General features: G+C 40.8%; 1 protein-coding gene across 1 annotated transcript in view; it reads left to right on the top strand.

Annotated features, from left to right (window-relative positions):
- Positions 1–8,502, top strand: part of RMDN3 (regulator of microtubule dynamics 3) — a 32,777-nt gene extending 24,275 nt beyond the window's left edge. The window contains exons 9-12 of the mRNA XM_042881898.1: positions 960–1,058; positions 2,408–2,461; positions 4,213–4,293; positions 5,804–8,502. Coding sequence (XP_042737832.1) covers positions 960–1,058; positions 2,408–2,461; positions 4,213–4,293; positions 5,804–5,857 — 288 coding nt within the window. The 3' untranslated portion in view covers positions 5,858–8,502. The remainder of the gene's footprint in view (positions 1–959; positions 1,059–2,407; positions 2,462–4,212; positions 4,294–5,803) is intronic.
- The last annotated feature ends 4,051 nt before the right edge of the window (positions 8,503–12,553 follow it).

Here is a 12,553-nt window from a genome sequence, read left to right as displayed (position 1 = left end):
GTTCCAGCCTTCATATTTTAGTCTCTGAAGGTGGCATGGGAAGTGACATGGCAAGGAATGGACTGAGAAAAGCACTAGCTGCAGACTAGCTTACTGTTTGCCCTCCTTTACTCCGTAAAAACAAACCGCCTTTAAACACACATGGATGTGATCCAAGGACATTTTGAGGCTGGCAAGAGCTTCTGTACACAATACAACTCTATAATTCTTTGCACGTGGTTCCTCTGCTACCCAAGTATTGGAGGTGTTAGAATTGTGCAGGCTGCTTTATATTTCTTGACAAGGAAAAGCTTGGAGTCAAACGCCATAAGTCAGATTTAGTGTCTATAAAAAGAAATAAGGGCTTGCAGTAACTATCTACTTTTTGCTTTATGCAGTTTGAAAGTGCTTTGCTGCTGTCAGAAATGAAGTTAAATCACAGAGATTATAGCCAAGATAATTGACTTGGTTAATTACAGGGGAGCAACAAACTCAGCCAGTGAAATCTCTTCACTCTGTTCAGAACTTCCTGCTCAGCCTTCCTGCTCTCACAGCTGCAGAAGCTGAGAAACAGAGGCAGATCCAAGTAGAAGGGAGACAGGAGGGCTGCATATGTGCCTTTGCTCTGATACATAGGTGAAAACTGCCAGGAGCTGGTGTGGTTGCACTGAGTAACTTTAGGATTTCAGACCACCCACACAGTTGCCCTGCTGCAATATTGAGTTATAGAGACAAATCCTGTATTTAACATTATGCATATGGCAGCTGATGGATTAAACTGCAGGAGGTGACTAGCAGTATAGAACAAAGAAAAGCAAATCAGGTTTAAATCCATAGCTGGATTTGGGTGCTTGACCAGAATCTGCTGGTACTACCAAGATTTTTGGCCATCTCCCAGGTGCCTGAAGCAGCTACAAGAAACCAGATAATTCACTGTCTTTGCATACACGGGTTTGATGGTTTTGTCTTGCTCTCTGTAGGTTTTCCACCTGGGATGGCTCGAAAAAAAGACTGCTTCTGCTTTGTTTGAGACCCCTCCTACAGCCACTGTACAGGATGCACTGCAAAACTTCTTAAAGGTACTGTAATCTGACACTCAGGGGAATCCCTAACAAATGCACACTGACAAGTGTAACCACAAGCATGGAATTTGACTACTTGTGTTCTGCTTAGCTCATTGCTCTCCAAGTGCTTCATGATATCTCTCTATTGACTAGAACCTGAAGAGGAAAAACTGGTGGAAGCAGAAAGGTAGGAGCCTCTATTATAGAACAGCCAGATGGAAGAACATGATTTTCAAGAGCTCAGAACTAGATCCAGAGAATTCCACATATTTTCAGAGGGTTTTGGTTTTCCTTTTCAATGCTGCAAAAGCTGATGAATTCATTGCTTAGTGTTAAGTGCATGTGGCCTGTGCTCTTTTCATGATCTTGTAAGATCTGTTTATGCTCATGCCTGGGAACACTTGCATAGGTAGTCAGAATGTTTTGTCACTTTAAATTTCCTCATAATATTTTATAAAGGCCTCTGATTAGATTCTCCAGATTTTTGAACACAAGTTTTTAAGCTTTCAAAGTGAGATATGTTTTTTTTTTAAACATACATACACCTCTGATTAAAAGTTGCAGAAACAAATTGCCCTACCACTATATAACTCATAGGCCAGCAGTTCTGCAAAGTGTTAGGGTTTATCAGATTTTATCAATTTCTTGTCATTTTGCCTAAATGTTAAGGGTAAGTTTGTGGTAGGTAGGTGTCTGCCCTAGGCAGTCTGCTTTTCAGCATAATTTTAGCCAAAATGATTAAATCATTCCACAGCGAAATTTGAAGCAAAGTGTGTTCTTTCTTCTCAATAGAGAAAAAAGCTACTTCTTCCTTTGATGAGTTAGAGTGGCTCAGTGGTTTGAAACAGGAATTTGGATTTTTCTGAGCTTTTACCTTTGGTCACACCCTGAAGAAGTGCACTTCCCATATGCTCAGCAGAGTCCATTTCAGCATTCAGCCACAGTTAGCAAGTTCCAGGGGGATGGAAATCATCTCAAGAATTGCAGCTCTGGGTTACTCACAAGCTGAGCTAGGTCTAAAACCAGACAACATAATTAAGAAGAGGAACACTGTCTGTACTGAGTTCTCATTGCTTGCTCTGATAGCCAGTTTCTGATGTCTTGATTGCATGCACTGTGAAATTTGAATATAAATAGAACACAGGGTGTGCTACAAAGGGTTTGTTTGCAGTGGAACAGGGAAAGTATGAGGGCTTTTACTAATGCAGCCAGTCTAGCCTATGATAAGTGATGTATGGACTTGAAAAAGTGGGGCTTCCTCATCTAATAAAGAGATGGAAAAAATTGAAACAGCTTTCAAACTGTTCTTTGCATATCCTCATATTTGCTTTTCTCTGCCTGACCCTTTCTCTCTGCTGTTCTAGGTTGAGGAGCTAAGTCCAGGATTTTCCAAAGCAGTAAGAGTGTACATTGCCAAGGTAACCTGTCACTTTATTGAGTACAGTTACATGCTCCTGGGATAAGAAATATTCATCTTAAAAAATACACATGCATCTTTGGATGGATTGTTGTACACAAACTTAAATTACTCCATGTGGAAGCAAGATTTTATAAGTTTTGGATTTCTGTGATGTATACAGGAAGTGCATCATGAGGAAGAAGTAAAGTATTAAATGCATGTCTGTGTTACCAATAAACCTATGTACAGAATTTATTTCATAGTGTCTTGTTAAAGAAAAACAAAGGTGACCAAAGAGGAGAACTCTGTAGGAGATGTGGTGGCCTTCACGCCAGCTGGATCATACACTGTCACTCATCATATCTGCTCAGTGATGAGACTTTGTAAATTAAGTGATGTATATGTAAATCAGCAAGCCTTTTGTTTCTGACAGCTTATGCACACTGATGAATATGGTCTTGATTGCATCTTGCTCTGTTTGTAAATACGGCCAGCAGTCATGCAAATTCAAAGTCACTCCCTGAATGTCTTGTAAAGAATTGGAACTTATTTTCAGGGAAGCTGCAGCAGCAGCAAATTCTTGCAAATCACGACCTGATGAATTTTCAGAGTTGATGTAAAAAAATCTGGATTTCACAGTGGCTAAATTATAACCTGAATGAGCCAATACATTATTACTGGGCTCATAGTTCACCACATGTCTGGCAGATGTGGCTGAGCTTCAGAAGAACTCTGCAAATCAGCATAGAAGTTAATAGGAGTACTTAAACGTATTTGGTTTTGTTTATTGCTATTTTACTCAGTCCCATAGTTGGTCATTTTGGATCACATCCTTCATCATAAAATTCTAATAGTTCAATTTGTATCTCCTTAATTTTCCAGGAAATAGTGCTCTAATGGGTCAGACTTCAAAAGAATAAAGGATTGAGATTTATAGTCACCTAATGATAGTTTTAACTGATGCTTAGGGGCGTGGGACTCCTGAAGGCTCCAAGGATGTCCATGGCACCATCTGTTCTGAATTCAAGAGGTGCAACAATGTGACTGTTTGCAGAGCAGAGAGTTCTCTTTCAGAACTGAAAGAGGAAAATCACCAAGATGCACGTACCTTGTTGTCACGATCCTAAAGGAACACTGGCTTTTTGAGGCAATTGCAACAATGATTAGCTGCTGCCTTTTAGCATCATCATTTTTAGCTTCCTTCTAGCATGCTGATTTTGCAGTCCATTGCTTCCATGACTCTCTAGGCACCAGAGCCTTTTGTGTTACTTAGAGCTGTCTGTTTCTGTGCTGCTTGAGAAGTTCACGATGAAAGATATGAAACCTCCGAGACCTGTAAAGATGAGATGTTACAGTGCTTGCACTTGGACCTGATTTTCAAAGGCCTGGAGAGTTAAAGCTTCATCAGATGATATGCTGCATGTGTTGAGATTTTATGATGAAAGCAGCATGAGGAATGGTGGCTGTGGAAGTGGAAATAAAAATGGTGGAAGATGCTGAAGATCACAGGGAGACCTTAAAATCTTTTGCCAAAAAGATCTCCTTGTCCAAAACATTAAAAAAAAAAAAAAAAAAAAAAAAGAAAAATCTAATATTCCATAACTTGATGGTGATTATCAAGCCTGAAGTTATTCTGTGTGAATGCCTAAAGGAGAAATAATCCTTTTTTATCAGTTGTCAGGTTACAAAATTGCTCAGTTACTTTCTGCTGCCTGTTTCATCTTTTGTTCTCCCTGTTTAACTCTCCTCACGTTGTCATTTTTCCTTCAGTGCTACAAGGACCTGGGGAACAACTCTGCAGCTCTTCTCTGGATGAACCTTGCTTCAGAACTGCCAGTTAACACAAAAGAGGTATAGGATTATTTTCCAAGAAAGAAAAGAAACCAAAACTAATTTAATGTTGTATGCTTTTGACCCTTCAAATCAAATATGGTTATGTAAAATTCTCTGCATATATATTATGTGGCAAAATTAATCATAGGGAAATTTTTCTAAAATCCCAGTCATTTAACTTAAGGTCAAGACTTTCTCTGGCAGTCTGACTTGGCATGTGTGTTCATTGGGCTGATCAATATTATAGGCTGCATTTGCATTATGGTGTTAATTGCTAAAGGTAAGCTGAATGGTTTCAATTTAAGACTTTTGATTTTCAATTTAAGCTCTTAATGAAGTCTTTAGGCACTCTGTGAGTTAGATCCAATGAACTGAAGGATGTAGACGTTTTTGCACCTGAGTCATCTAGTAGTTCCTATCTGTTGCTTTTAAAGCTCTTGGTGCCAGGTTGGCTCCTAAGCTCCTCCAAGCTGGATCAGATCAGTAGTCTGTGTGTGCTGCTCAGCATTTTTTTCTATCTAGGATATTTTAGCTCTTCCATTGCTTTCACAGGGTTTCAGAGAGCAGATTGTACTGCATTTCAGAAAGTGCCATGTGGTTGTGTTTTCCATCTGGGAGCTCTTTTCCACTTTTTTTTTCCTTTGTGCTTTTTCTGTTAAGCTGAAACTGTATAGAAGATGCCATCAAATTAGTACCAGGTAGAAAATACATAAAAGCAGATATCAATCTGTTGTTCTTTGCGTTGTGGAGAAAAATGCAGCGAAGTGACCAGAATCCTCCTGATCTCATGCTTTCAGCGTTAGTCTGATGGAATCCTGGATGTAAGGCAGAAGTATATGCCAGATTTTCCTGCCACTGTGTTTCTAAGGCTTCTGGGTTGCTGTAGCAAAAGTATTGTGCTGAAATTCACAGCACAGGTGTGCAATAGATCTTGGCCCACCATCTGTTAGTGCTGACTTGCCTGTGCTACCACCTGCAGGGCACTGGCTAGTACTGCTGCTGGGAAACCAGGGCAGCAAGCAGAAAAAATATCCCTTCTTCCAGAAGGAAATATCCCAGCTCTGCCAGATGAGGAGCCTCCTCACCATCCGCGTCTTAGAAATCATGCCAGACAGAGTTGGAATGGTATATCAGATAAATAGAGGATTTTTTTTCTCTTTATATGTTGGAGGCATAAGGTGGTGTTGTTTCATCCCAAAGAGGCAATCAAATAATTTCCATCAGACTGAGAAGGGTAAAATAAAAAAGAAAGGGGGGCATTTGACCAGAGTAGGAGAGTCCTCAAGGGAGCAAAGGTTTGAAATCCGCTGCTCTGGTTTTCAGTTTTCTCAAAAGGAAGCATGAGAGAAAATCTCTCTGATATTTGGAGAATTTTAATAGGCTGCCAAGAGACAAGTATGAAAAGAGGAAAAACACAAGGCTAGACTATACTTAAAATCTGGTGTGGGGCTTGAGAAGAAAAGAGGAATTATCTTTTTTAACTATATTGAATTAGCCTGTGTATTAATGCCTTGTATTGCATTTCCAGGATTCAGAAGCTGAGAGAGAACTTGAGAAGATGCGATCAGCCTTGGAAGAATAAGAGCAGAAGAGCTCATTCCACTCAACACTGCACAGACAATAAAATTCCATTGAAAGGGGTTTCATGATTCTAGCAAGTTTGGTTGCACAGCATGGATAAGCCAGAGGAGCTGCCAGGAGGACACACTCAACAGTCTCATCAGCACTTCCAGGGAAGCATCTCGGTGGGATTTACTGAGATAAAATCGTGTGTTATTTTCCTATTGAGAGCACAACATATGTTTGCTCGCTTTTAAAATTCCTTAAAAAAAAAAAAAAAAAGGCCAAATAGTCAAAAAATCAACCAGATATTAGCTTGTAGGAGTATATATATGTACACACACGTGTGTGTACGATACCTGAGTTTCAGGTCTGCTTGCTGATGAGCTTCCTGGGGAAGTCCTCAGCAGATAGTTTTCTCTAATTTCACTGTTTTCTCTTTTCCTTTCTAAAACATCCTCATTGAATCAATTGAAATAACTGATTGCACCTTTGCATAGATGTCCTGCGGAGAGAAAGGTGAGAGTCAGTGGGCATTGTGAGGCTGATTTTTAGCAACCTGATGCACTGCAGGTTGTGGGAGTTCCTCACTTCCTTCAGTCTCTTGTTTCAAATGGACACTGACACAATGGCTTGAGGAAAGGCCACTGCACAAAAAAGACTGCATTGACTTAAAATAAGTGAGTTGCTGTGAAAAAACTGATGGTGATGTCCAAAATACAGTCCTGTTGGTCCTGTCTGGTTATACCTAAACTGCCTTCCTGGTTTTCTGTTGAGAAACCAGCACTGCTCGTTACAGTGAGAAAATACTGAGGAACCAAGAAGATCTTATTCACAAGAAAAACTTTATTTTTAAGAAGTGCACGTCAGAACAGCAAGTAATGAGGTTTTCAACTTCAGGACTTTCTCCTAGTGACATCACTAGAGAGCGAAAACTTGGTGTGTCCCTCCAAACTATGCGGCTATGGTTTAGATATAACAGCTTAGCAGTCGTTTATCAGTGTAACACTGGTTACAGGAACAGGAGTACTCTGTGGCAGAGCTGACACTTTGCTGTGTATTCCTCCAGTTCTTGTTGACGAATGCACTGGCACTGAGAAAACGGAGTTGGCAGCTGACATTTTCTCTGACAGCTTCTGGGTACCAAACAGAGAAAGTAAACTTTGCTGTATGCTGACAAAAAGGGTGAAAAGCAAAAACAATGTTCAGAAATTTCCCAAAGACTTGAGCAAGGCTTGCTTTATATCCTAGCACATTTCAGCTTTTCCCCCTTGATGTTACTTTCATAAAGTAGATGTTAGCAGACTCAAGCTCACAAACTTCCCAGTTTATATATTTGACACTTTTCAGCTATTTTTATTTTGGTCCAAATAGAACTCTACAATTTTGATTTGCTTGAGACTATACATATGATTCTTACAAATAGAGAACTGAACTCTGCCAGGCTGAATCACTGGATCTTTGCCAAAAGATAGCAGCAATCCAGAGCTTTTCTTATTTGCAGGCCTTCACCTGTTGTCTAACTCTTCAAAATGTAGAACATTAGAGGTGATTTTGAATTAGATTTACATGCTGTGTTTTCAAAGATGCAATTTCTTTTTGTTTTTTGTTTCTTTCTTGCTTAATATCTGTTTCCATACAGTGAGCAGCCATAAGTTTGAGGGAAGAAAATGCTGATCTGTTTTTCTGATCATCTTGTGCTTTGGATTCTGCACTGGCTAGGTTTAAGTCTTTCACACTGTGTATTCTTTGGGGTGATGATGTAAATCCCCTTAGCTTTAAAAGGGTCACGGATGAGGTTCAGTTACTTGTCAAGGTGACTTATGAATGGAAGGATGTCTTCAGATGGTAAGTAGAGTGCTAGGAAAACAGAGCTTTGGGTTACAGACTAAACAAAGCCTGTTTGGAAACAAATGCCAAAGTCTTGTTTTTCTTACTGATAGAAGTTGAAGTGAGGGAATTTCTTCCTTGTGTCTGTACTTCAATAGCTTTTAAGCAATGCAAAAACCAAGACTTCTTTAATTTTGCACACAATTTTTAAAACTCTGCAGATTAATCCCTGAGTACAATGTGAATTTCTCAAAGGTGCCTGCACTGTACACTCCCAGGAGTTGGATTTTCATAGTAAAAGACTCTAGATGTTCTTCTAGGCTTATCGTAGGGTAAGACAGAACAATTTCCTGAGCTAGGCTGACTTTGGAAACACACCTCCCTGTGGCTAAACTATGATACTATAGAATAACTGAAGCTGTTTAATTTATCCTCACTGTGCTGGTCTGTTTGAGATAAGGTATTTGCAATTAAGGAGAAAGCCATCCTGCTTAAAGTTTCCTGTGTCACTGTCTTGCTTGTTGTGTTGGTACACAGACAGGTAAAGAAACGCAACAGTCAGGAGGAAGTCTTCTAAAGTATTGTGGTGTCTATTGTATGTGTGGTGGTGTGCTGGAATATTATGGGAAGGTAACATATAAAATTCTTGTTTATATATCACTGTTTATACATATGTTTGTAACTGTGTGGGTTACGCCTCTAATACATTTTGTATGTAAATACCATGACTACTGTTTATGTTTCTAAATTGCACCAAAGTAATACAGCCACAAGTTATGGTGAGCAGTGTGCTCCAGGTGAGGTTGTTTTTCAATAAATGTGAGTGATCAGTTGTTACCAAGTCTAAATATTCTGTGCTCCGCTTTCACAGCCTGAAGCCATCTCCACCTGCTCCAGACAGAAGCCATAAACAAGGGGCTTAGCATTGCTTTTGAGTGTTTTAGACCTCCTGACAACTTTTATTTCATTGTGTTCCAAATTACTTTGCAGAGAGAGTGAGTTATAGCCCTAGCTGTACTTCTTCATTCCTTAAAATTCACTGAACTGAGGAGTACTGATTGATAGCATAGTTGCACTAAAGAGTAGGTATAGTGGGAAACAATATTTGGGCTGCCTAATGGAGTAGATAGGAGTGATTTGTCTGTGTTAATTTGCTTGCACATTAGTCACATACCATCCCTGGGAGAGGGACGTTGGAGCTATGTGCAATCACAAGTACAAAGGAAGTCCTCTCCCAGCAAGCAATGGATAGAATCATAGAATCATTGATATTGGAAAAGACCTCTTAAGATCTTGTCCAACATTCAACCTCTAACCACAACCCGAAGTGCCACACCTACACATTTCAAGAAAACTTTGTCTGTCCATGGTAAATTAGGACTGGATTCAGCCTGCAACTTCTCTGTAATCTCATCCCTTTTGTTTTCTTCTTAAAGTGAAATTGTAGCGTCTTCCAGTGCACTGAACCACAGAGCCCTGTGGCACTGAAGGCAGCAGCCCAGGAGAGGACATGTAGGTACACTGTTGTTCAACATAAATCTCTAGGACTCTAGAACCACTAGAAGACTTTTTAAGTGACATTTTGCAATACTTGAGTGTTAACAATCAAATGAGTGCTTTGTCTGCTGCAATCATACTTGACCATGGGTAGGAAAACACAGCTTGAAAAATATTTTTGAATCACTTCAACATCGCAGAGAGGAGGTCAGCACTGACCCATAGGAATGGGTTGCCAGTTGAGGATGAGGGATTTAAAAACAGGCAGGTTCTGTTTGGAAGTTGATTTCCAATAATTAGAGCATACCAGGGCAGTGACCACCTCCTCAGTGTTCTGGGAAACATCTGACTCAATATCGGAGTAGGAATGTCAACACTGCTTCCTACCAGGAATGGCGCAGTCATTCTGACTCCCACCTTGGCTTCAAGATTTCTGTGAAGTCCAAATTTTTTTGTTTCAATGACATCTGCAACTCCTTGGAAATTCCCTGGCAAAGGCTGACCTGCTGAGATCCTTGGTTTGAGGGAGACCCTGAAATGGGAGGATTGCAATAGGCTTGCCTTGCCATCTTGTTTTTTACAGCAAGTCTTACCGACATGTGGCAAACCATTGGGTTCATGTAGGTGAACTGTCATTATTTTCCTTAGAGTAATATATAGCAAAGGCCCATTTCAGAGTCCCCTGAGTATTACAAAAAACAAACTTTTTTTTGCAGCAGTACATATGTTGACTTTGCTGATGTTGGCATACAAAGCGCACATAATGAAACTAGGCAAAATTCAGGGGAGAAAGGATAAATGTGAACACTGCTACTGTTTGCTGTAGACCTGTGATGCTTTCACAGGTTTTGCATGTGCAAGCATACAGTCTCAGTTGGGCATGCAAACATGATCTCAAAAACTTAAGAGAGATTAGTTCTCTGAGTGAGATTTATTTAAATGTTGCTTTTCCCAAAATATAAACATGAGAAGGGCTCAAAAGCTATGAAGGAAGACAAGGCAATGCAAACCTGGGGATAGAAATTCCCCATCATTATAAATGCATCCTGTAACAAAGGTCAGCTTCCTACTTACTGGGCTAATGTCAGCTTGACTGATGGAGAAGTTAAAGGCCCTTTAGATCAGGTTTAAATAAATCATTTATGAGAAGCAGAAGAGGCTCCGGGATTGGCATAGACTCTGTTTTGGGTTGTTTACATACCTGCAGACAATTATTTAGAAGGAAAGATTAATTTCTGATTGCTTTTCTTCTTAATGAACGGGTTAGTTCTGCAGCTGGATCTCTTGTGCATCTTCTGCTAAATAATAAAGATCCTATTCCAGCATTTCAGTATCTTGAAAACTGTGGGGGAACCTGTGCAGCACCTGCTTGCATGCGACTATGACCGTAATTGTGGATGAGGAGTAGGAAGGGGTTTGGACACAGGGGACTGTAAATAATGCATTTCCTGGCATCGCGCTTCCAAAAATCGTATTTCCTGGCAGCGTCTCTCTCTAGATTTGAGAAATGGGGTGGTCAAAACATTGCAAAATCATTTGAGGAAGTGCTGTAAGCAGCTTCCACCCCCCTGTGAGCTGCAGCTGCACACTTTGCACAGCGCTGCCGCCAGCATGCAGTCAAGAATAATTTCTGGACACCGTCAAACACGTCAAACATCCATCTGAGTGGATGCCTTTGCTTTGTGCCAGTTCCCATTAGGTTACAGAGGGCATCTTGGTTCTGTTGACCATCACAGCATCTGTGGTGGATAGCAGAGGTGTGAAGCAGACTTGGAAATACCTACATGCTCTGATATGCTGTCAAGAGGAGGGCTAAATTGGTAAGGATGTATTCAAATCTTCCCAGATAATTAAATCTCATATTTGGTAAAACTTCTGGAGGAAGGTGAGTTTGTTGTTGGTAAATTGTTGTCATTAGGAGGTGTTGTCATTAGGAGTTCCTTGGGGGGACTACACTGTAGTGGCATGAGGTGAGCATGACGGTAGCTTGGGTGGAGACTGTTTTGGGATGGTTTATCTTCCTATTTCAGAGCCAACTCTATTAACTTTGGTTGGACATGTTCACCTGCATTATTTTTAAATATGTGTAAGAAAGACCACGCGATGGTGTTGGTAGCATACAGGCAATAGACAGTTACCCAACCACACTATACCTGTACAAAAGAATGGTGACCCTCCAGAAAAGAGGATTTCTCTACAGGTCTGGGTTGTGCTTCCAGATGCCGTTCAGGAACATTTAGGGGAACAAAGAATCTTGTTTTTGGAAAGGGGCCATGTCCCATTTCAGCTAAGCATCTCAATGTAAGCTGCCAAGTGGCTCTTTCTACTTAAAATTTAAAGGTTCATAGAGGAGAAATAAAATTCCCGAATTGTTTCTCTACTCCAGCAGATGTACTCCCACCCCCTTCAAAACTCCTTCCACTTATATATATGAGGTAAGTTTAGGTCAGACGTTAGGAAACACTTCTTTACAGAAAGGGTGCTTAAGCACTGGAATAGGCTTCCCAGGGAGATGGTTGAGTCACCACCCCTGGAGTGTTGAAAAACCGTTTGGATGTGGTGCTCAGGGACATGATTAGCAGAGGGGTGTTAGTTAGGGTAGGATGGTTAGATTATGGTTGGACTTGATGATCTTGAAGGTCTTTTCCGACCTGAGCAATTCTATGATTCTGTAGTATGGAGTATCCCTTTGGACAGTTTAAGTCAGCTGTTGTAATTTTGTTCCCTCCCAGCTCCTTGGGCCTTTCACTGCAAATGGCCTTGTGTTATTACAGAACAGCTTAGCAGCAACTACAAACAGCAATGTATTATCAAAATTGTTTTTCTCCTACAACCAAAACATAGCATCGTCTCAGACACAATTCCCTCCCAACTAAAGCTAGGACGTGAGAATTGGGGGCATGAAGGTAGGCTGTGCTCATGGGGTCAAACTGATGGGGCCATGCAGCAGGACAAGACCTGTCCAGGCCGCCATGGGTGACCAGTCCATAAACTCAGGTCTCAGGATGAGGCTCCCCCAGAAGCTTCCCTTGATCCACCATGGCTTTCCCTGAGTTCTAAAGTATATCTTCTATGAATGTCTCACTCCTGCTAGAAGGAGAGAAAATCACACTTCTTGCTACATCTTAGGGTACCAAGGGAGAGGGTTCGATTTCTGCAGTTTTGACCTGTCTTGGGGAAAAGAGCTCAGGGGTGTTTGTGATGGAGCTACAGGTACAAACGATGCTTGCAGCCACCCCACAAAGAAAATAAGCAGAGATGGGTCCTGTGTCAAAGATGTTTATTACTGTGGGGACTCACTGCCTTTGACACTATAAGAAGCAAGAGTTACTAGTGTGCAAGGCAAGGTATTCCCTGCCACCCTGTTGATGCACCTTGGCTGGATGGGCCA

This window comes from Lagopus leucura, unplaced genomic scaffold (assembly GCF_019238085.1).
Source record: "Lagopus leucura isolate 7727_CA_CO unplaced genomic scaffold, USGS_WTPT01 Super-Scaffold_100033, whole genome shotgun sequence".
Lineage (NCBI taxonomy): Eukaryota > Metazoa > Chordata > Aves > Galliformes > Phasianidae > Lagopus > Lagopus leucura.
This window is presented reverse-complemented; position numbering and strand designations above follow the sequence as displayed.